Source organism: Micropterus dolomieu, linkage group LG14, assembly GCF_021292245.1.
Source record: "Micropterus dolomieu isolate WLL.071019.BEF.003 ecotype Adirondacks linkage group LG14, ASM2129224v1, whole genome shotgun sequence".
In the NCBI taxonomy this organism is placed as follows: domain Eukaryota; kingdom Metazoa; phylum Chordata; class Actinopteri; order Centrarchiformes; family Centrarchidae; genus Micropterus; species Micropterus dolomieu.
In genome coordinates, this window is record NC_060163.1 from 13,729,839 (window position 1) to 13,749,548 (window position 19,710).

General features: G+C 40.8%; 1 protein-coding gene and 1 non-coding gene across 5 annotated transcripts in view; both read right to left on the reverse strand.

The window, feature by feature from the left end:
- Positions 1-181: 181 nt before the first annotated feature.
- LOC123982827 (supervillin-like) overlaps positions 182-19,710 on the reverse strand; it is a 44,300-nt gene continuing 24,771 nt past the window's right edge. For all 4 annotated transcript variants that reach the window (XM_046068699.1, XM_046068700.1, XM_046068701.1 and 1 more), the window contains 24 exons: positions 19,491-19,596; positions 17,529-18,115; positions 16,820-16,952; positions 10,880-11,027; positions 10,258-10,341; positions 9,886-9,972; positions 9,318-9,501; positions 8,958-9,130; positions 7,552-7,713; positions 7,145-7,281; positions 6,865-7,012; positions 6,526-6,671; positions 6,087-6,262; positions 5,662-5,797; positions 5,096-5,396; positions 4,754-4,908; positions 4,516-4,618; positions 4,098-4,305; positions 3,881-4,014; positions 3,594-3,749; positions 2,816-2,959; positions 2,571-2,683; positions 1,980-2,135; positions 182-1,549 (listed from right to left, as the gene is read on the reverse strand). In XM_046068699.1, coding sequence (XP_045924655.1) covers positions 1,463-1,549; positions 1,980-2,135; positions 2,571-2,683; positions 2,816-2,959; positions 3,594-3,749; positions 3,881-4,014; positions 4,098-4,305; positions 4,516-4,618; positions 4,754-4,908; positions 5,096-5,396; positions 5,662-5,797; positions 6,087-6,262; positions 6,526-6,671; positions 6,865-7,012; positions 7,145-7,281; positions 7,552-7,713; positions 8,958-9,130; positions 9,318-9,501; positions 9,886-9,972; positions 10,258-10,341; positions 10,880-11,027; positions 16,820-16,952; positions 17,529-18,115; positions 19,491-19,596 — 3,964 coding nt within the window. In that variant the 3' untranslated portion in view covers positions 182-1,462. The remainder of the gene's footprint in view (positions 1,550-1,979; positions 2,136-2,570; positions 2,684-2,815; positions 2,960-3,593; positions 3,750-3,880; positions 4,015-4,097; positions 4,306-4,515; positions 4,619-4,753; positions 4,909-5,095; positions 5,397-5,661; positions 5,798-6,086; positions 6,263-6,525; positions 6,672-6,864; positions 7,013-7,144; positions 7,282-7,551; positions 7,714-8,957; positions 9,131-9,317; positions 9,502-9,885; positions 9,973-10,257; positions 10,342-10,879; positions 11,028-16,819; positions 16,953-17,528; positions 18,116-19,490; positions 19,597-19,710) is intronic.
- trnaq-cug lies at positions 13,599-13,670 on the reverse strand. The gene has a single exon. It is a non-coding gene; the product is annotated as a tRNA-Gln (tRNA).

A 19,710-nucleotide genomic window follows, 5' to 3' on the forward strand; every position in this document is an offset into this window, starting at 1 on the left:
CTAATAACATTAACAAGGGCTCTGTTTATTTAAGTGCCCACATTAGCTATCATTAATTTAATTATTTACACCTGTTCCATGCTAAAACATCTTCAGTGAAAACCCGTATAGCTCCTCCCTTTGTTTCCAATGTTATGACAATGTCCACGCTTGAGCTGATTAAAAGGAGATCAGAACCAAACACTTTTAAAAATACTTTATTTCAAAGGGAATCTTGAGCGTTAATTATTATTTTCCCTACCACCAATGTTTACTTTTATGTGCCATGAAATACAAGATGGCCTGGAAGCTGTCTCAACATATATTGCAGATCTCATGTATCACAAAAAAGATGCATATTGCAACAAATGTGATTAAGCAAAATATTTTTTGTGAATATCATGCAGAGAATTTCCTTATTCAGACATCACAGGCATATTACAGTCATATTAACATACAGGACAAGTTTTGCAGTATACATTTGTGGTGTCATCTACAGCTGTAAAGGCAGTTTATACAGCACAGTTACTCTCTTGCTGTCTCTCTTACATAACCACACACACACACACACACACACACACACACACACACACACACACACACACACACACACACACACACACACACACACATAATACTTTTAAAGTTGTACATTTACACTCACACAGATTCACAAAGAAACACTTATAACAAGACAAAAGATTTGGTCCTAAACAACCATTTGATTAGAATGCTGCAATCACTGACACACAGGCAGTTATTCATGAGAAGCAGGAAGTATCCAGTACCAAACTAGAACAATTGTTGAGTCCATTTTAAAGGCCGATGTAAAGGTAGCAAAGTCAAGAGTTAACATTTCACTTTTCAGTTTTCTTTCGGATTTTGGAGTTTACTTTGTCACACGTCCTCTGCACATTTTCTGTTACAATACAAAAATAAAAAAAAAGATATAAATGGATTATTTTTGCTGTCATAACACTTTAGATGAGCCAGGTGTCTAGAATCTTGGTTTACCGCATTTCTTTCAAACAATCACAAATGACATGGATTGTTCTCTGAACTTTCATTTGTTTTGCTTCTTTTCTTTGTCAACCTCTAAGTAGAGAAATATAAAAATCGATGAATAACCACAGGCAATTTTTATAAAACACATTCACAAACACAAAAATTGACACTGTCTGGAGTAAACATAAAAACACATTCATTTATAGTATATTACATATTTATAATGTGAGGGAAACTATTTTTACCATACAAGGAAAACATCTTCCCATCAAAAAGAAGATTCACATGAAGTAATTGCACATAATGGTTGGCTAAAATATTTCAGTGAAACAGGGAAAAATTTAAAATGGCATTGTTTTTAAAAATAGATCAACATTTGAACAAAATTGTACATTTGCTTTTCTTTATCCTTTACACAATGAGGAATACAAAATGTAAGAAAAGCTGCTGAAAACATTTGTGTACAAATTGGTGTGTTTTAAAACAGGCCCTTGCTTTTCTTGAGATTCTTTTGCTTCCAGTTTGGCAGGGCATTGAACTCAACTCGACTCATCTCAAGAAGTGTCTGCAAAACATTAAAGAGGAAAACATGTTACATGAGGCCTCAATTAAAAGTGTTTATGAATTGTATACTGTATCTTTCAGAATCAATATATGAAATCTGTTAATAAGTATTTTTGCTGTAAGATGCATGTATGCATTATATAAACACATAACTGTATGAACATCCAAAACAAAGACACAGCTCATTGATTTAACATCCAGAAAGCTGGATCACATTTTTTTATGTCAAAGAATTTTTATTATTTTCATCTTTTGATATTTTTACTTAGATTTTGTTGCTTTAATACACGGTTTAATTTGAATATCATTCAGAAATGTTCCTTCTGTCTTCTGTCCTTGGCTTACACTCCCACACACTACAAGCAATTAATTGCAAGTAAATAGTCTTAATGACAAAACAATCTATAAACTTTAAGTCTAAAAGGCCCTACCTTGAAGTCCTGGTCAGACAGATAATCCTCCAGGCGCAGAGGGTCCACTCCCTCTGGTAGCGGTTTCCCGGTCAGCTCCTCGATGGAGTACTGCTGCTTACTGAGGTTAGACAGCGCCTCCTTTACTAACATCACCTTGTTTTTGGAGCCCTCTGCCTGCGTGCATATACGTTACAGTAGGTAAACAAACATACTGAAATACTGTAGTTTCTGTTTAAGATCAATAAATCTTGTAGGAAAGAATAATGCTCCTGAGTTTACAGAGGCTGATGGGAGGCTGAAATGACAGTGGTTTTAATCCAAGATGGTGACTTTATCCCTGCTTGCTACAGAGGACACATTTTCTTTTTCTACAATTCTTCATTTACTTTAACACTACATGTGAGTCTGCATGCCAGCTTTAAATACATATCTGGGGGTTGGTACTTTGTCTGAACAGATCTGGTTGAGTGAGATGATTTGGATTCTTTCTGGTGTTGACTAGTGTTGACTTGAAAGCAATCTGCCTATCTGAGCTGTGATACTGGGACAGATCTGCTAACCCCAACACAAATGAACAGAGACATCACAATGGAAAAAAAAATATCCCACCAGTGAAGCAATACTGGTGTCCTTCTCCCAGTATGGGAAGATGTTTGTGAAGGTTAGAGGTTCACAGCCTGCTAGGACCAGATAGGCCAGAGGGGGGCGCCGAGGGTTCTTCTCTGTAAATCATACCACAAACCAAGTGTTACTTTTAGGATTATAAGTAAGTTAGTAAATGTGAGCACCAGTCCTGAACAATTACTATAGATGTTCTCACACAAGCTGTTTAGCTACACTGGTTGAACTCTGACCTTTGCAGTACTGAAGCACCGTCTCCATGGCACACTTCCTCTCGTTGTTCCAGCGTATCTTCGCTGAGCCGGTACACTGTGTGTCTTCAGGCTGCCAGCCCTGCCACAGGTACACCTCCATACGGTTATCCAGCAGGAACAGCGCTGGGGAGGCAAGAGCATGAGAATTAGATAAGATGGTAGAACCCTTGTATTATCCAGTAAAACTAAGAGGTAATACAGTCCTAGTAATGTTAAATTAATATTACAAAGAGAAGTCATATTTTAGTATATAAATAAATACTCTCCAGTTGCTGGTAAATATTTAAATTAAAATTTTTTATGTCTTGTTCGTCAATCAAGGACAAAACTAAATGTAAATGCTTCGTATTTGTATAGCGCCTTTCTATTCTTTTCAACCACTCAAAGCGCTTTTGAGCGCTTTTGTAGGACACTTCGACATGCAGCCTGGAAGAGCTGGAGAACCGTCGATTTTCTGATTAACGGACAACCTGCTCTACCTCCTGAGCCACAGCCGCCCACAAACTACTATTGACTCCTATGTTCTCCAAACCTTATTCTAGGAGAACATATTCAATCCAATTCAATTTTATTTATATAGCACCAATTCATAACAATCACCTTTTACAATTAGTTTTACACTGATCTATATTCCAGAAAGAAAAGGGGGTGTTTAGTTTCAAAGTAAAGCATAAGACAACTAATAAACACACAATTCAGTGAAATGTAACATTGCTGCAGGTGTGTGTGTGTGTGTGTGTGTGTGTGTGTTCGGTACCTGGCTGTTGTGCGGAGTAGAGGTTCTCCTGCAGAAAGGGCATCGCCATGACTCCCTCTGTCACCCTGGCGGGATATAGCTGCTCCTCCCCTTCGAATACTCCGGAGCTGGCGCTCAGCCGAAACAGCCGGGGTGTGTAGTTGTACTTCCCTGGATCTGGAGACAACACGAACACACATCTCACCACATCAGCTCGCACACTGAACAGAAACGGCCATTAATGAGCTTTCTCTCTCTTTCTAGCTGATAATCATTTGGGTAAGTTGTGTGTGAATGTGAGGACGCACCTTGCAGCATACAGTCGTAGGCCTTCTTGTCCTGCGGGCCTAGAGCCTTCTGGAACTCTGCGGGTTCGGACCCTTCCTCCACCTCCTCCACTTTCACGCTACTGGTGCTGCTCAGACCTAACTCTGGGGGACACCTTGAAGACACAAACGCAGAAAATTATTGGTCCTCATGTGTCCGTCCATTAGAAAATTATTTATCCATCTGCCTATGCCTTACCTCTGAGTTACTTTGTCTGCAGCTCTTTTGGCCACCAGCCTGGCACTGACGTGAGCTTTGCAGCCGTGCCATAAATAGAGAAGGCCTTTCTGAGCATTAAGAAGCACCAGGCTGGCACGAGAGCGCAGACTGGCATGCTGGCATTCTACCTCCACTAGTGAGGCCTCCACCTCCGCCTCACCACGGACACAGAACAACCTCCAGCCATCTGGAGAGGTGAACCAGACAGTATTAGAGAAGTAGTAACGCCGCGACAATACAGTGTCAAAAGATTCAACTAAATCTGAGAATTAGCACAAGTGTCCAACAAGTTCCAACTCACCGTTTTGTAACGATGGGTTTGATACAGTATTTTATACAGGTAACCAAAGCTTCTACATAAATCAGCAGTAATACAGTGCATGTTTTTGTTTTTGACCTGTGTTGTTGGCACTGTCTTCTCTGCTGCCCTTGTGGATGATCAAACCTCCCTGGAACAGCTGGAGGAAGCATGGAGGCTCTTTCCCCTCACTCACCAACACCTGGACATCCAATCAGATACCAACACATGAAGAACAACACACTTTGAGAAGAAACACTAGCTAACTATGTGTTCTAACCAAGAACTTCACCATTAAAAATTAATTTTTGTGTGGCTGTGATGAACTTATACTCACTTGTGACCCCCTCTGGCTGCCCAGCTCCACTGTCATTAGGGCCGAGGTTCCTTTCTCACTGATGCTGGAGTGTCGGCCTTGCCAGAAGAAACAAGCAGTCCTCTCTCTTCCTGGAGCGCCAGCACTCAGCTCCCCGGGTTTCTGCCGCTTCCCCACTGACAAAAACATAACAGAGCAGACCTACAGTAAACCACAGTAAAGGAAAACAGGACTTCTGCTCTTGTAGAATCCTCACCCTCAGGCCTCTCTTCTTTCAGACCTCTTTAACCACAGTTAAATTTGCCTTTTAAAAGTCCACTGTTTATTCTTCAGGCTACCTCTGTGCCCATTTGGAGGACTCACCCAGTGTGGTGATGGAGTACTTCCAACGGATGATGTATGCATCGCCCTCATGAAGTTGACCCAGGCTCTTTTCAGGCATTTCCTCCTCACCGTGTTCTTTGATGTGCCAGGCGTCTACAGCTATTGTAGCCAACTCTGCTTGTCTTTCATCGTCTGCCCTCACCAGGCCGTGGCCCCGCTGGACGTTCACCCCCTCCAGAACTGTCTTTACCGGCTCCGGCTCGTTGTCCAGCAGGACCTTGGCATCACATGGCTGCAGCTCCAATTCAAATGGGGCACGCTCGGTGAAGTAGACTGGGCTCTGAGCAGAAAAAGAACATTTTATTCAGTTTTAAATTTGTTACTTAGCTCAGTATATTCATGAATTGAACTGCTACAGCAGAATTGTGCTTCTTCTTAATTCCTTTAAAGACATACCTACAGATCCAATCCAATCAAGAATTAACACAAAATATGAACCCAAAGCAAGGACAAACAAGCAAAACAGACTTCTGAAAGCTGGCACTGATTCATATATTATATGGACATAGAGTCACTTCCAACGTTATTTTCAGAAGTCTGTCTACCTTTATTTCCTCAGCTTGAGCCGCTTCCTCCTTCTTCCTCTCGGCCCAGTCCAGGAACTTCTCTCTGAACAGGGCTGTCTCATTGTGCTCTGACAGACGGCCAAACAGAGTCCAGCTTGGACGACCCTCCCCCTGCCTGGAAATCAGAAAGACACACACACACAATTTAAAAACATCTTCTCTGTGCATCTGTACTTGCAAGATAAAACCACTGGGGGCTACAATAACCCAACCAATAATCAACAACAAATGTTGCTGTGCAATCATGCCCACTTTATATCATACACAAAACTGCATCTACCAAGTACACAGCAGGCATCCAAAACAACTAAAATAAAAACCAAAAAGTGCACCACAGACTCAGAGCACTTTTACAACTGTGATAACTGCTAGAAAAGGTGGCATGATTAACATGTGGTACTCACTGAGGCACATCCTTATTCGTGCAGGAGGCATCTAAAGGGTTGACCCTGCAGTTGCTGTAGTCATAGCTGCCGCTGTAGAGCTGTTTGCCCAGTTTCACAGCAACTTTTCTGTCACCCAAGGGCACGTCTTTCCCATGCCAGACATACACTTCGCTGCCAAAATCAAATACTAAGACCTGGCGTGGAGTATTGGCAGCAGAAAGGAGGGAGAGAAGATGGAAGAAAGTTTAGTTATTGCAGTTATTGTTGCAAAACAACAGAAACAATGAGCATTGGAATGTCTGGATTATTAAAGATGCATTAGGAACATCTCTAACTTTTATACCATCCTTTTTCAGACTTTTTTTGTGCAGACTTTTCCAGGTGCAAAATGGATCACATTAAGTTTTCCACACTTCCCAGACATATGAGGTCATTACTCTAGTAGGACTCTAGTTACCTCTTTAGAGTTGAGCAAGGAGACACTCGGGATAGAGGCCCATGCGTCTTCATGAGGCACCAGTTTGTCTCCTTGGAGTCTGTACACCCCATTAGAGTCCAACACCCCGCTCTCATACAGCTCATCCTCATCTGGCTCCCCTGCCCCTGTAACACACACACACACACGCACACACAATGAAACAAGGGCAGCAGTTTCCACTCACTTTCACTAAAAACACCCTGATGTTATAGAGAAACCAAGATCAATTGTACTTAATACAGGCAGAGGTAGACTCAGTGAGAGAAAGCAGATGATGATCCTGACTATGTTGTTAAATTGTTAAATGCGTGTATGAACCTCTGTATTGGGTCTGTCCTCCCAGCAGACTCCAGAATTCTTTGGCCCATCTGCTTTCAGTGTTGATGCCCTCCTCCAGAACTGTCACCTGGGGGGCCTTACACCCAAGGTCCCTCTTGGTCTGGACAAACGATGCCATCTCCGATGCCTGGTCGCACAAAGTGGATTCAAGTGGAAAGTTTATAACGCTGTATCAACACCGGGCTAAACATTCAAATCCAAAACCTGGTTCTGAAACTTTCGGGAAGCTTTTTTTCATTCTGTGTGCGAGCTTCAGTACCTTAGCTTTCTCAATGACATTGGCAAACTCTCCGCTCCACATGAAGCAGTGCTTTGGCGTTATCAGAAGGAAGCAGTCGCCACTGTTTAGAGAGTGGGCTGTGGGCTCCATCAAGCGCACCTGGACGTGCCTCCGACCTACAGACAGTGACAAAGCAGCTTAAACTTCTTTGCAACCAGACTTCAAGAGCCTTAATCTGGAACTGATATAGATCTGTCATTAAATATTCTTTTTTTGTGGTTTATTAACTTATAATTCTTAAGAAATGACACTAGAAACACACTTAAGATTCCCATTAACAGCAGTTTTGAGTGTTATGTCCTTTGCATTTCATAATAAATACAGTTACGGGTGATTGATCACCATACTATTTATAGAAAAACAACACATTCTCTTGTGTTTCTGACCTTTGATGCGAATGAGCATGAGCTTGTTGAAAGGCACGGCACTGTTATTGGTCACGACATCGGTGGACTTCACACTGCGCAGGCTGATCTTGCGAAAGTTCTCCTTGCTGGCGAGACCGGCCAAGGCCACATCGGCCAGGTTTGTTTTGGAGTGTTTTGCCACTTTGAGGGAAAGTAAACAAGAGGACCAGTCAATAGAATTGAACCGATACACTTTGTTCCTTGATCTAATGTACTATCTGACTAATTTTGACAAATAAAGACCACAACCTGATTTATAATACAGATCATAAGAGACAGAACATGTTTTCTCATTTATTCTTTCATGTGAGCTACAGTAGACAGCCTATACAGAGCTGCGGTGCTCACTTCCTCTTGTGCTACCTGTGAAAAGTTCAAACTAGTCTGTGAAGAGTGTCTATAGGGAGGAACTGAATATAGGAAACACACAAGCAGCATATGAACATACAGCATAAGAATATCAGGTAGCTAACAAGAACAGCTGCTTGTACCTTCCCAACAGCTTCAGTCCTCAGCTTTTGCTTTCATGCAGTGAGTTTACTGTGCATACACTTAAATGACCTATTTACAGTTGGCTTTATGCAGTAGTAGTAGTAGGGAAACCTGTTTTTTTGTCATCGGGGTAGGGGATTAGAGAAACACAATTTCCCCGCCTAAACTTAAGCCACAGTTAGTTGGGGTGTTAGGGTGCAGGATGAAACAATGCATCCTTGCGTTCAGCATGTTATTCAATTCAAGGTCTAACTGAAACTGTAACAAAGTTGTCTCTAAACAGTAATTATAAACAAAGAGGAAGCAGAGTCTTGTATCGGTAAAATATTCTTAAAATAAGTAAGATGTGGTTCCCAAATAAGACTGGGTTAAGGGAGAAATCTGATTCTGACCTGAAGATTTGAGTTTCTATAGCTCATGGTACAATGACTTATAGACTACAATTTTTAGAAAAACCTTCATTTTTGATGATTTGTTTCTGGATGGGTAAAATCTTGAGCTTTTAGTAAGGGAATTTTACAGTGTGGGACAGGAGACAAAGTTCTGGGTTTGATTGAGCTACAGTATTATGCGATTCCATTCAAGTATCAAAATTGTTTTAAATTATTGACTGTAATTGCATTCATCTGCTATTGTTTGTTTTCCTATATATATAATTGTTAAAGTTTCAGACAGCAGTAGAGCAAACTAAAACCTTCAGAAACCACTAAAGGCTGCTGGAACCTTGTAAGTTTATCAGGAACACCACAATGTATCTTGTCATTATACAGTATTTGGGTTATGAATTTATCTTTGGGTGGTCCTTGAAAGCTCTTGAGCCATGTGAGACTCTTCAGCTTAGCTAGGGTGAGAACCTTAACAGTGCCACAGTAAGAACGTTTGAGTAGACTTACTCCTCTCCACTTGGATCCTCTTCGTCTCCACCGTGGCTACGTTAAGCCTCTGCTCGGTGTAGACCTGACGGATGTCGTTGCGGGCAGCTAGAGCCCGCAGTGGGTTTCTGGAGCCCTGAATCCTTTTGGGTGGTCGCACTGCCCGCTTGTGTTCTGCTACGGCTGACGTGAGCCTGGAGACAAAAACACACAAAACAGTGGTGATTTAGAATTTAAGCAACCAAGGACCTGAGAATGACAGTTGGACAATAGTATTTTTACTAGGACATGCTTAATGGCCAATGATCCCATAAACTGTACATTTCTGTCAATAAGGCACAGAAAAAGTTCTTAGGTTATTACTGTTAATTATAAACTGACTTTGGTGTATCGGCCTGGATCTGGCTGAAGTCCTCCTCTGTCAGAACCACACTGGAGTCCAGGAGTGTCGAGGGTGACACAGGTTTGTAGAAGTTGCCGAACGTCTCCTCGTCGTCCAGGGTCATCACTTCTTTCTCTGTCTCTGCCGTCACCTCGATGGTGGATGTCTTGCTACTGCTCACGCCTGACCCGCCCACCGTGGCAGGAGACAGGAGGGATGTGGAACAGGAAGTGTTACACGGACATTTTCTCTTGCTAATGATGCTTTTGTGTTTGCTGAATTATGCTTTTAGGTGGACGGAAGAAGTTAATGGTAAGGTGATTCATTCAGATAGATGTATACTAAATGTGTTGGGACATCCTGTCCTATGAGCTTGCGGGATATTTAATAAACCAATCCATGTCTGTGTAGGTTCACTTAAAAAATGCTTATTTGTAACATTCAATACACATTATAGTGATGTGACAGTAAAAGAGACATAAGACTGGAATAAAATAAAACTGGGATAACAAATCTACACAAGGCCTTAAAAACACTTGAATAACACTGAAGAACAACAACAAATACCTTTATTGTGGAGCTTGTCGAGGAAAGACTCGAGCTTGTCAAGCCTTTTATCTCCTTCCACCTTGACGTCAGTTCTACTGGAGATTTCTGTCCAGCAAAAACAAACAGAGGCCTGATTAAATGTGGATTAGTGAACTTAGTGTAGAATAATATTCTTTTTTGGCATTAATACTGTTTTAAAAAAGTATTAAATTATATTAAATTACTAAAATATTTAAATGAAACCTGTGTAATGTGAGTCCACTTCAAGTATGAATACACTTATTGATTCACAACATAATGCTGCATTAACAGATGTATTGGGTTAATCACATTATTGATTCCCTGAATGACTTCCACACTGACTCTAAGTTGAAGGGTTATGTGTACTACCTTCAAGTGGCTTCACAGGTGTGACATTGGACTTCTTGAGAGAGACAAGAGGTGACTCTTCTTTTCCGGTATCTGACACAAGACCTGGTGGAACACAAACGGCAAGGATCATTTTTATTATTGATCTGTCAGTCAATTATTTTTTCTTGTCTCAGGTAGCATGTTCAAAGGCCTTGTTTTGTCTGGACAACAGTTCAAAGTGCAAAGATATTCTGTTTACTTTCAAGGGAATGAGATTAATCGAATACTCATTGCAGCTCTAGAGGGAATTATTTTTAGGTCCCATCTTCATGGGTCCTACATACAGTATCCAACAACCCTGAAGATATCCTATCTGATGTTCTTGTGCCTGTGTATGAATGATCAAATATGATGCAGCTAAATGTCTATATACAGTATGCTGTTATAAGGCTTGCAATCATTGTTTTGTTTGTCCATTTTCACAAAACATTATTGGGTCGTTTTTTCCCCTTCTTTATTTGAAAACTTAATGTCAACTGTTTATTTGCATCTTTCTTTAAAAAAGAAAAGAAAAATAAAGACTAACATAAAGTGAAGTGTAAGACCTGAAAGACACTTGAAGGAATGCAAAAGCCACTGAATAAACACACTGTAGATTCACCTCTCTTGGCCATGCGTCCTGCCACAGTGAACTGGATGGAGTCGTTGGCTGCTCCTTTGCCTTTGTTCTTCCACTGCTCCTCCTTGTCTTTAAGGATCTTCATCCTCTCTGCCAGCGACATCTTAGGCTCCACATCTACACCAGAAGTCTGTTGGAACATTTATTCAAATACAATTAAATTTAAGATTTATGTCTTTTATTTTTCAGAACTGTACATAAGCTCTAGTTTACTCATTTATTTCACACAGGAACAAACAGTTATGAGGACACAGTGAAGAAACCATGTGTGAGCAAGAAAGCCTGCATGAGGATAGAAGAGTCTACTGGTGAAACAACGTCACGGGCAGAAAGGAATTTAATAGGAAATTATGAAAGATCCTATTTCTAATTATTTTTTGGGGGAGTGTGACTTTTCCCTAAAAACAACTACTTCCAGAAGTTTTTTCTATGTTATTCAAACCCTATTTTCCAAAAAGAAAACATAAGGAATGTTGAGAGATGACAATAAAACACCAAAATCCCCATTTATATACCCAGAGGCCATCCATCACCCACTACTCACTACGTAGAGCTTTCCTTACGTGATTTACTCCTGCTGCCATTTTTGCACCTGAACTCCACCATTAAAAATGAATTAGCAGAGGTTTACTGCCCCCTGGTCCCACTGGGCCCTAGGAGCTGTTACAGTAATGATATTCCACTGCTAAATATTTGAACCGTTTTATGGCCCTTCCTGGGTTTTTACTGGCTGCCTACCCTTATTCCAGCAGATAAAAAAAAGCATTGCAAACTCTACATGGTTGGTACCTGCATGCATTTATATGTGCACTGTATATTCTTGGATGTACTTGTGCCTATAGACATTTATATGAGAGCTCTAGCAGGGCAGTGTGTGCCACAGGAGATGGAAGTAAATGACAAACAAATGATTGGGTTTCCCAAAACCCAAACAGCTCGTTACAGTCACAGAGGAATTTTCTTTTGTGGACGAATACTGATCTTTGTGCTTTGCTGACTGTCACGCTGTAACTCATAGCATCATCTTTACTGTGAGCTCTGGAGAGTCAACTTAAACACTCACAGATGTCAGCAGCTTTAAAGCGAAAAAAGATGTCGTGGCTCAAGTGGTGAACTGCAGCCAGGCTGATGTCAATGTGGCAGTAGAACAGACAGGGTAGTTTCCTCGCAAAATCAGCAGTTTATCCTCAAATGTTTGATATTAAATTCATGTTGATACAAAAGCTTAGGCTGAATGAGTTGTGAAAATGTTCATTTGGGATTTTTCTGGCCAATATCGCAATTTTAATATTGTTTTCTTTATATTAACCTCAGGACCTGTATTGATTGTTTTCACAGTATTAAACACGATACGTTTATAGCACGCATAATCAACTCTATTTCTAAATGAAAAAAACATAAGAAATACAGAGATAATGATATTTAGAACCTCCATCGTTTCTCCCTTACAAAGGCTTCCTTACTCGAGGAACCCATCTTTGACTGACTGTAAATGGTATAGACGCTGGCATGTAAAGTGCAAAATAACCAGACAACTGCGTCTGAGTCTTCAAGTTGTAGTTTTGTCAACTCATAGAATTACCGTTAATTAGCTATGGCTGGCCACACTTTTTGGCTAGCTAAGGCAATGGGTGAGTGTTAAAATTCTACTTTCATATCGCAGTTCTAAGATTAATTGTATAGCCATACAATTAAAGCAAGTAGTACATAATACTGTAACAAAGTGGCAGACATCAATACATCTCTGTTACTAGCTCATGACAAATCTAAACCTGTTGAAATGTGAATTTTAAATGAGCAATTTTATGAATAGAGCCCTGTGACTTACTTGCGACCTCTCCAAGGTGTACTCCACCTAGTTGATTAATTAAATGCTTACAGTTACCATCCAATATATTTTACTCAACCCATTAATCAGTTAGAAAAATGATTTATTAACTTTGTGAATTGACAAAAACAATAGTCACTATTGCATTATTTTACTGCTCACACTATTTCCAAAAAGATATTCATTTTGAAAGATCAGTCACGCTGATCTGAGTTAAACAGAACAAAGCCAATGGGAGCTTGGAAAAGCAGACGAAAAATAACCTGGCAGTCGAAGAAATCCTGTGACTGGGAGGTCAAAAGTTTAATCTTCACAACAGTCACATCTTGTGTCTAACAATATATTTACTGTTGAACTGTCCCTGAGTAAGACTCTCCACCCCTGCTTAAACAATCATTTAAAAATAGAAAAAACCTTAAGTATAAGTATCTGGAAATTGAAATACCATGTAACAAAAATGGAATAATATTTAAATAACAAGCCTGAGGAATCCTGCGTTATTTGTCCTGAAGTAACGTGACACATACTGCAAAATACAAACAGCCATGTAGTCACACAACGGAAAAACACCAGTTTCCCTCAGGCAATCTTCCGCTCAAACACACCATAAACACACACCTCTCTTGCCTCTCACTCATTTTTTTTTTTACTTTAACGTCAAACATATTAGCCTGACACATGAGAAAAGTTCAAAGAAATACATTTAATCATACACACAGAGACAACGTACTAGGGGTGAACATCAAAGTGAACTCTTGCTGATTTCATGAAGTGACAGAATATATCTTCTGACATACAGAGCTGTTTCTGCACATCTTGAGTGAAATAAAAAACCTTTATTTGTCCCACAGTGGGGAAATTGCGGATAAATTCAGGTTCCACCGAGATTTGAAATCGGATCGCTGGATTCAGAGTCCAGAGTGCTAACCATTACACCATGGAACCGTTCAAGGGGAAGGGGACATTAGTACTCTGCATTTAACCCATCCTATTTAGGAGCAGTGGGCTGCCATCGTACGGCGGCCAGGGAGCCGTTTGGGATTCAAGGCCTTGCTCAGGGGACACCTTCGGCATATGATCGTGCAGGACTTGAACCAGCGACCCTTCGGTTTCCAAGCTAAGTCCGAACAGACTGAGCTAATGCCGCCCAAAAACACTCTAAAAGTAAAAGAGTCTTGTTAATTTAAACAATTAAGACTCAAAAATACCTTTTTTTACTTATACACTACCTTACATTACAGTCTCTTGGTACTATAATGACTGACAGACTGACACAGCCCCTCCAGCTAGCAGCCCATCTCTGGAGTCAATCAGAGAGGGGAAATACCTTGGCTTGACAGGACCCCAGAGAGAAGGGAGGGTAGGAAAGGGCTAGGGTCTCAAACCCCCACAGGAAACCATTTTTCTCAGCCCTGCCTTACTGTACGGTGCAAGCAGTGCCTCAGCCAAACCACTGACACAGATATGGACCCACTGACGGCCAGCAAGCCACATTCATGTAGCAACAGCAAGTGTGTTGACAGCTCTGATTTCTCAGCGGTAAGTGTGAGAGGCTGTCCAGAGCGCAGGTAGAGAAATAAGGGCAAAACAAAAAATCTTTTATTTATTAGGTCCATGCAAAGAGGGATCTACAGTATGTACACACACTCACCTGAAGGGATGGGAAAGGTTGACAGGCAGGTGAAAGGGGTAGAGTCCACAGGTAGGGACAGAGGAAACTGGAAGGAAGGGTAAAAAGGAGGAGGAATAATAGGAAGAGAAGGAGAAGAGAGAAGAAAAATGATCAGAGGAGTATGGAGGAGAAAGAACATAGGAGGGCAACTTTAGACTGCAACAGCTGGAGCGGGTTTTAGTGTGGAAGACTAAAGAAGAGATGTGGGTCATTTTAAAGTTGGCATAAAATTTGGGAGGATGGGAGAGAAAGGAAAACTGTTGCAAAGAGGGCACCATTACACTATAAACTGAAAGCAATACATGTAATTATTCCAATTTATGAGGGTATAAAACTAGCGTCATGATTCAGTTGGTAGTGAAAATGTCACCCTGTTTGATTCCTTTCGGTGTACTAACTAATTAACTAATTAGCTATGAGTTGTCTTCTGTAAATGACGTATTTAAACACAATTCAACACACTAACACACTGGAGGTAATCAACTCATCTTTATTTGATTATCTCTAATACATTTTCTGGGAATCAACACACCCGGGGACAATATTTCCAACAGAGCATTAGTCTTAATGGACTGGATCAGACTAGTCTTCAATGAGTCATCACTGGGATATAATAGCATGACATTTAGCAAATCCTGAAAGATTTGAAAGCAAACTGTAGATTTCAAAATATTTTTTTGATGTCTGTGTGGACAGTACTGTACACTTTAAAATGTATAATTTAATGTACTGGCAAACTGCAGTTTTCTGTTACATTACAATTAATCATTCACTAATGACCTGCTGCAAACAGTCAATGTAACTTATGATTAACAATCATTATTCCAGACAAGACAGACCCTTTTTAAATTGAATTCACAACAAGGCCTCACTTTACAACCCAAATGTGCTGTACAGAAAAGCTTAGCAGGCTTAACAGGAAACATCTGGAGCCAGTTGAAGATGACCGTGGTGTGTACCACGCGTGTAACCTTCCCTGGTCTCCCACATATCAGGCAAAGAGCAACAACATCTGCTCCAGCTCTACATGCCTAAACATGAAAAGCAATAGCCCTTCCTTGGGAGACAAATAGAGATATATCAAAAATAGTCACATGCATGGAACTGCCCCATAGCTAATGCTGACATGGCATCAATGCCGATAATTTAGCCAAACCATGTATTATCTCTGATGTGAGTTAGTTTCCCAGAGCTCTACAGTAGCAGTGTACAGTAGGTTCCAGGCCAATCCACAGGCAATAACCTCAGATAGAGCTAAAGGAAAAAATCTGCAGACATTTTGGACACTGGTTTGGCCCTTCTTTCATGCGTCTGAGTGTTGAGGATGCAGTTTTTGTGCCATTAATGGAATTACACTAAATCTTTTTAGACTTTGCGTTGATTTGTCATAATGAAGACAGACCACACAAAAATAAAATCAGTTTTCAGTATTTAGTTGACCGGGGATTTGTTCACATTTTTTGGCTGTCTGTACTTACAGAGTGACTTTTTCCAGACTGAGAGTGGATTTATTCTAAGGTTAGGTCATCCTTGGATGAAGGATGAGCCAAAACCAGAAATCCCCCAAGAGGATCGTTGATCTTGGCAGACATCAAACCAAGAGATGGTCCATAAATACACATGACATCACTACAATCATGTCCAGTCGGCTGTTTTGGGGATGTCCGTGTGGCACATACAAGTTTTTCCACTGCTTTAGTACCATTATTTACTTGCACTAGGTATTACAGAGTGTAGTGTTGCTTTTCCACTTAAACCCATCAAGGGTGGTCTCGTTTGTGGAGGAGAAGAGCATGTAGAAACCTGCATCCACTTCTATCAACACTTCAAAATATCTCAGTTGTGTCTATTGACCCGTCTACGCTGACCTGTGTAAAACTGTATGACCTGGATGTTTCTGTGAGACATAAAGGCCCAAAAAGAACACAAAAGCTTGCTTATGCAAGAAATTCTCTTTTCACTTCGGTGAGAGGAGGAGAGTCCAAACCCCAGCAAAGGAAACAGGCATTAGCTAGGAAGCTTTGCAGGTGTTTGGTCATGGTGTAGGATTTTGTTTTTACAAGGGGAAGGGGTGTGTCTGTCATTCTCTTTGGGAGGCCAGCTAAGCCCTGAATCTCTAGCTTTGGCATCACCACTCCCAAATCTCCTGCACCCCCAAGCCCCCCTCCCCTCACCACACACCCTCTTGGCAGCAACTCTGGGATATAAGCTGATTCAGCAGAGGAAGAAATGTGGAAGGGAAGTCTTGATATAAGGTAGTATTTGCTCATTACTGCCCTTTTGCCCGCCCCACACACAATGCAGTCCAACATAAATGGCTTTTATTGTTAAGAAGTCTTGTAGACCTTTTATTCAGACTAACTGACTAACTACTAAAACCCACAACACAAAGAAAGAGTTAGTTTAATAAGTAAAAACTTACCTTTTTCTTCCAGGCATTTTCAGCGCCTTGGAGCTGACCAAAGCGATCGGCCAGTGATGTCTGGATCAGCTCGGATGGTTTGGGCTTCTTCACTCTGTTCTTCTTCTCACTGTCGCTTGTGAACTCTGCCAGTCTGAAAAAGGGCAGAAGATGCATGAGTCATTTCCACTGTTTTTTCAAGGAATCACTAAAAGTTTAAAGATATTTAAAAGTTGTACTCCCTGGCTTCTCTGTCTTTTTCCATATTACCTGGTCACAGGTAATATCTATTACAACTACTGTATATTACAAAAAATGTGTGTCATTCAAAGTTACTGCTTTTGCCTGTAATGATGCTTTGTTTTTCATTATTGGGGGATTAAGTCACATGTATTAAAATAAAATGAATCAAAGTCTATTTAAATATGTTGAAACAGTGCAAAGATGGAATTTATTTACATTTTATAGAGTTTGTGGAACCAGGCTCAGATTTCAGTACTATAATCAGTGTTTGTCTTTGTTTTGCTATATTTCAAACAGCTCTTACTAATTACAAAAGTATACAAAGTTTCACTGTTGTCAGGTCTGAGCTTAAGTTTAGTTAAGTTTAAGTTTTATTTAATATTTTTTTATTTCCCTTTTTCCTTTGCATATACACAAATATGCACATTCAGGCCTTATACGTAGTCTGTCATCATAATGCATGCTGCGTTTGTGTACATCCAATGACCTCTGTTTGAGTGAGGAGCCAATGCTTGAATCCAGACTGCTCTCCAGCTCCTCAACATCCTCCGACACTATGGACGTCTGCTCCAAGCTATCGTCAGGCGAGGGGCTCTGCATCTCCTCGAAGCTCCCTCTGCTGCTAGTGCTGCTTCCCTCCCTCTGTTGTCTGTTGACTCTGAAGCTCCCCCCATCTGTGATATCATCTGTCGGTGACTCGTCCTCTTGGTCATTTTCCCCACTGACCTCTTCCTCTTCTTGATGTTCTTCTTCTATCTCCTCCTCCTCCATCTCCTCCTCGTTCTCGAGGTGGCTGAGGACGACGCTGCTTTGTCGGGCCGGCGCACACTCTGGCGTCGAGCCCTCGCTGTGGTCCGACTCCACGCTGGTGGAGCGGCTTTTCTTTAGGATTCCCTTGATACCCCGAGGCCCCGAGTCTTGGCGCTGCAGTGAGGAAAGCTGGCAGGGAGGAGAGGGTGAGGGTGAGGGAGAGGGAGAGGGTGAGGGAGAGGGAGAGGGAGGGGGAGAGGGAGGGGGAGAGGCGTCTCTGTTCTTGCTCGAGAGGAGATCTCTCTCAGAGTAGAGACTGGAAGGCTTATGTAGAGAAGGAGAAAGAGAGAGAAAGCTTGTTTTGTTTTTTTGTTTTTTTACTACCAGCCATAATAATTATAATACCTGGAAAAAATTATTAAAGTTGCAAGACTACTTGTAGAGTATTCTATGGTCCTTGGTTATAGCATGTAACGAGATCAGACCAACATTTTCCAATTTCAGCTGCTCAGCAGTTTCCACATAAACAGTGAATACCTTTTTATTATTGCTCGTCTCAAGGCTACAAAGACTGTATAATATGCATACACAAACACATGTTCAAACTACAACTGTTTCTGCTTTCAGTAGAACTCTGGGTTAGTAGGTGTCAGAGGAGCAGGGTAAGGAGGTTAAAGGGGGTTAACAAAGACAGAAGAGACAAAACAGGAGGGCCAAAACTATGGTGATTAGGAAAAGAGAAAATCCAACAGTTAACGGGCAAAACAGAAAGAAGCAAACAGTGTGTCAACAAAGACTGAGCGGGATTCATCCTTTGTCAATGAATCTGTACGACTTGTGTGGGACTTCACACGTTTGTTGTGTTTTCAGAAAACCCACACCACATGTTAATAGAAAACATATGCTGTGTGGAGTAATAGTGTAATTCTAAAACAAAAGGCTTTTGTAGTTTGAGCTACCATGAAATATAAACAGTTTTAAGAATGCACCATGCATTTGAAATGCATTTTAAAGAGTAATACTTGTTTTAAACAACACAATTAATACACATATAGCACACATAAAATGACACATCTAAACACGACCTTTTGTGAATGTTTAATATGTTATTTCTTAGATGATAGCAGCTGAAACAACAGCAGACATCCTACTGACAGGTCAAAGGTTATAAGGGAGTTGTGATTTAGGAGGAGACAAAGGAAGTGGCAGATTGTGAGGCCAGCTGGGGCTGAAAGTACAATGCTAACCAGGCGGTCTTCTTAAATGGAAAACACCAGTGTGTGTAACATGCCTGGGCATCTGTGTGCAGCATTCAGTACATGTACATACTTTCATTACATGTCAGGATCAGTTTAAGACCTGGGTGATGCAATCGCATTTTATCTAAGCAAGTTTAAAGGATGTGTGTGCGTGTCTGCGCCGCAACTGTACATCACTGACATGAATTACAATCTACAAAACTTCAAAAAGTAAAAACCTAAACTAAACCAGACCCAGAGAGGAAACAGAGCCAAAGTTAAGGTGAGTAAGAGTTTTGAAATTGGCTCGCATGCAGCGGTTACATTTTTCAGAATTGCAACAATTGTGCTCAAAAATATGATCTTTCCAAACACAATTCAGAGACAACTTTTACATTTGAACCTATTGAGTTATGAAAAGCATGTGACATGTTTACGATGGAAAAAAAAAAAATACTGACCTTCTTTTCTTCCACAGTGGCAGCATATTCACACTGCTCCTGCAGTGAAGGTTCTTCTGTGGCCTCTTTCTCATCCATTACTTTGCTCATTTCGGTTTTGGGAAGGCTGAAATATCAGGGGGGAATGGGGGACAAAGACAGTGGAAAAAAATCTAAATTTTAAATACATTTGATGTAAAAACAATACATTCATCATATAATGGAATTGCAGGAAATAGCT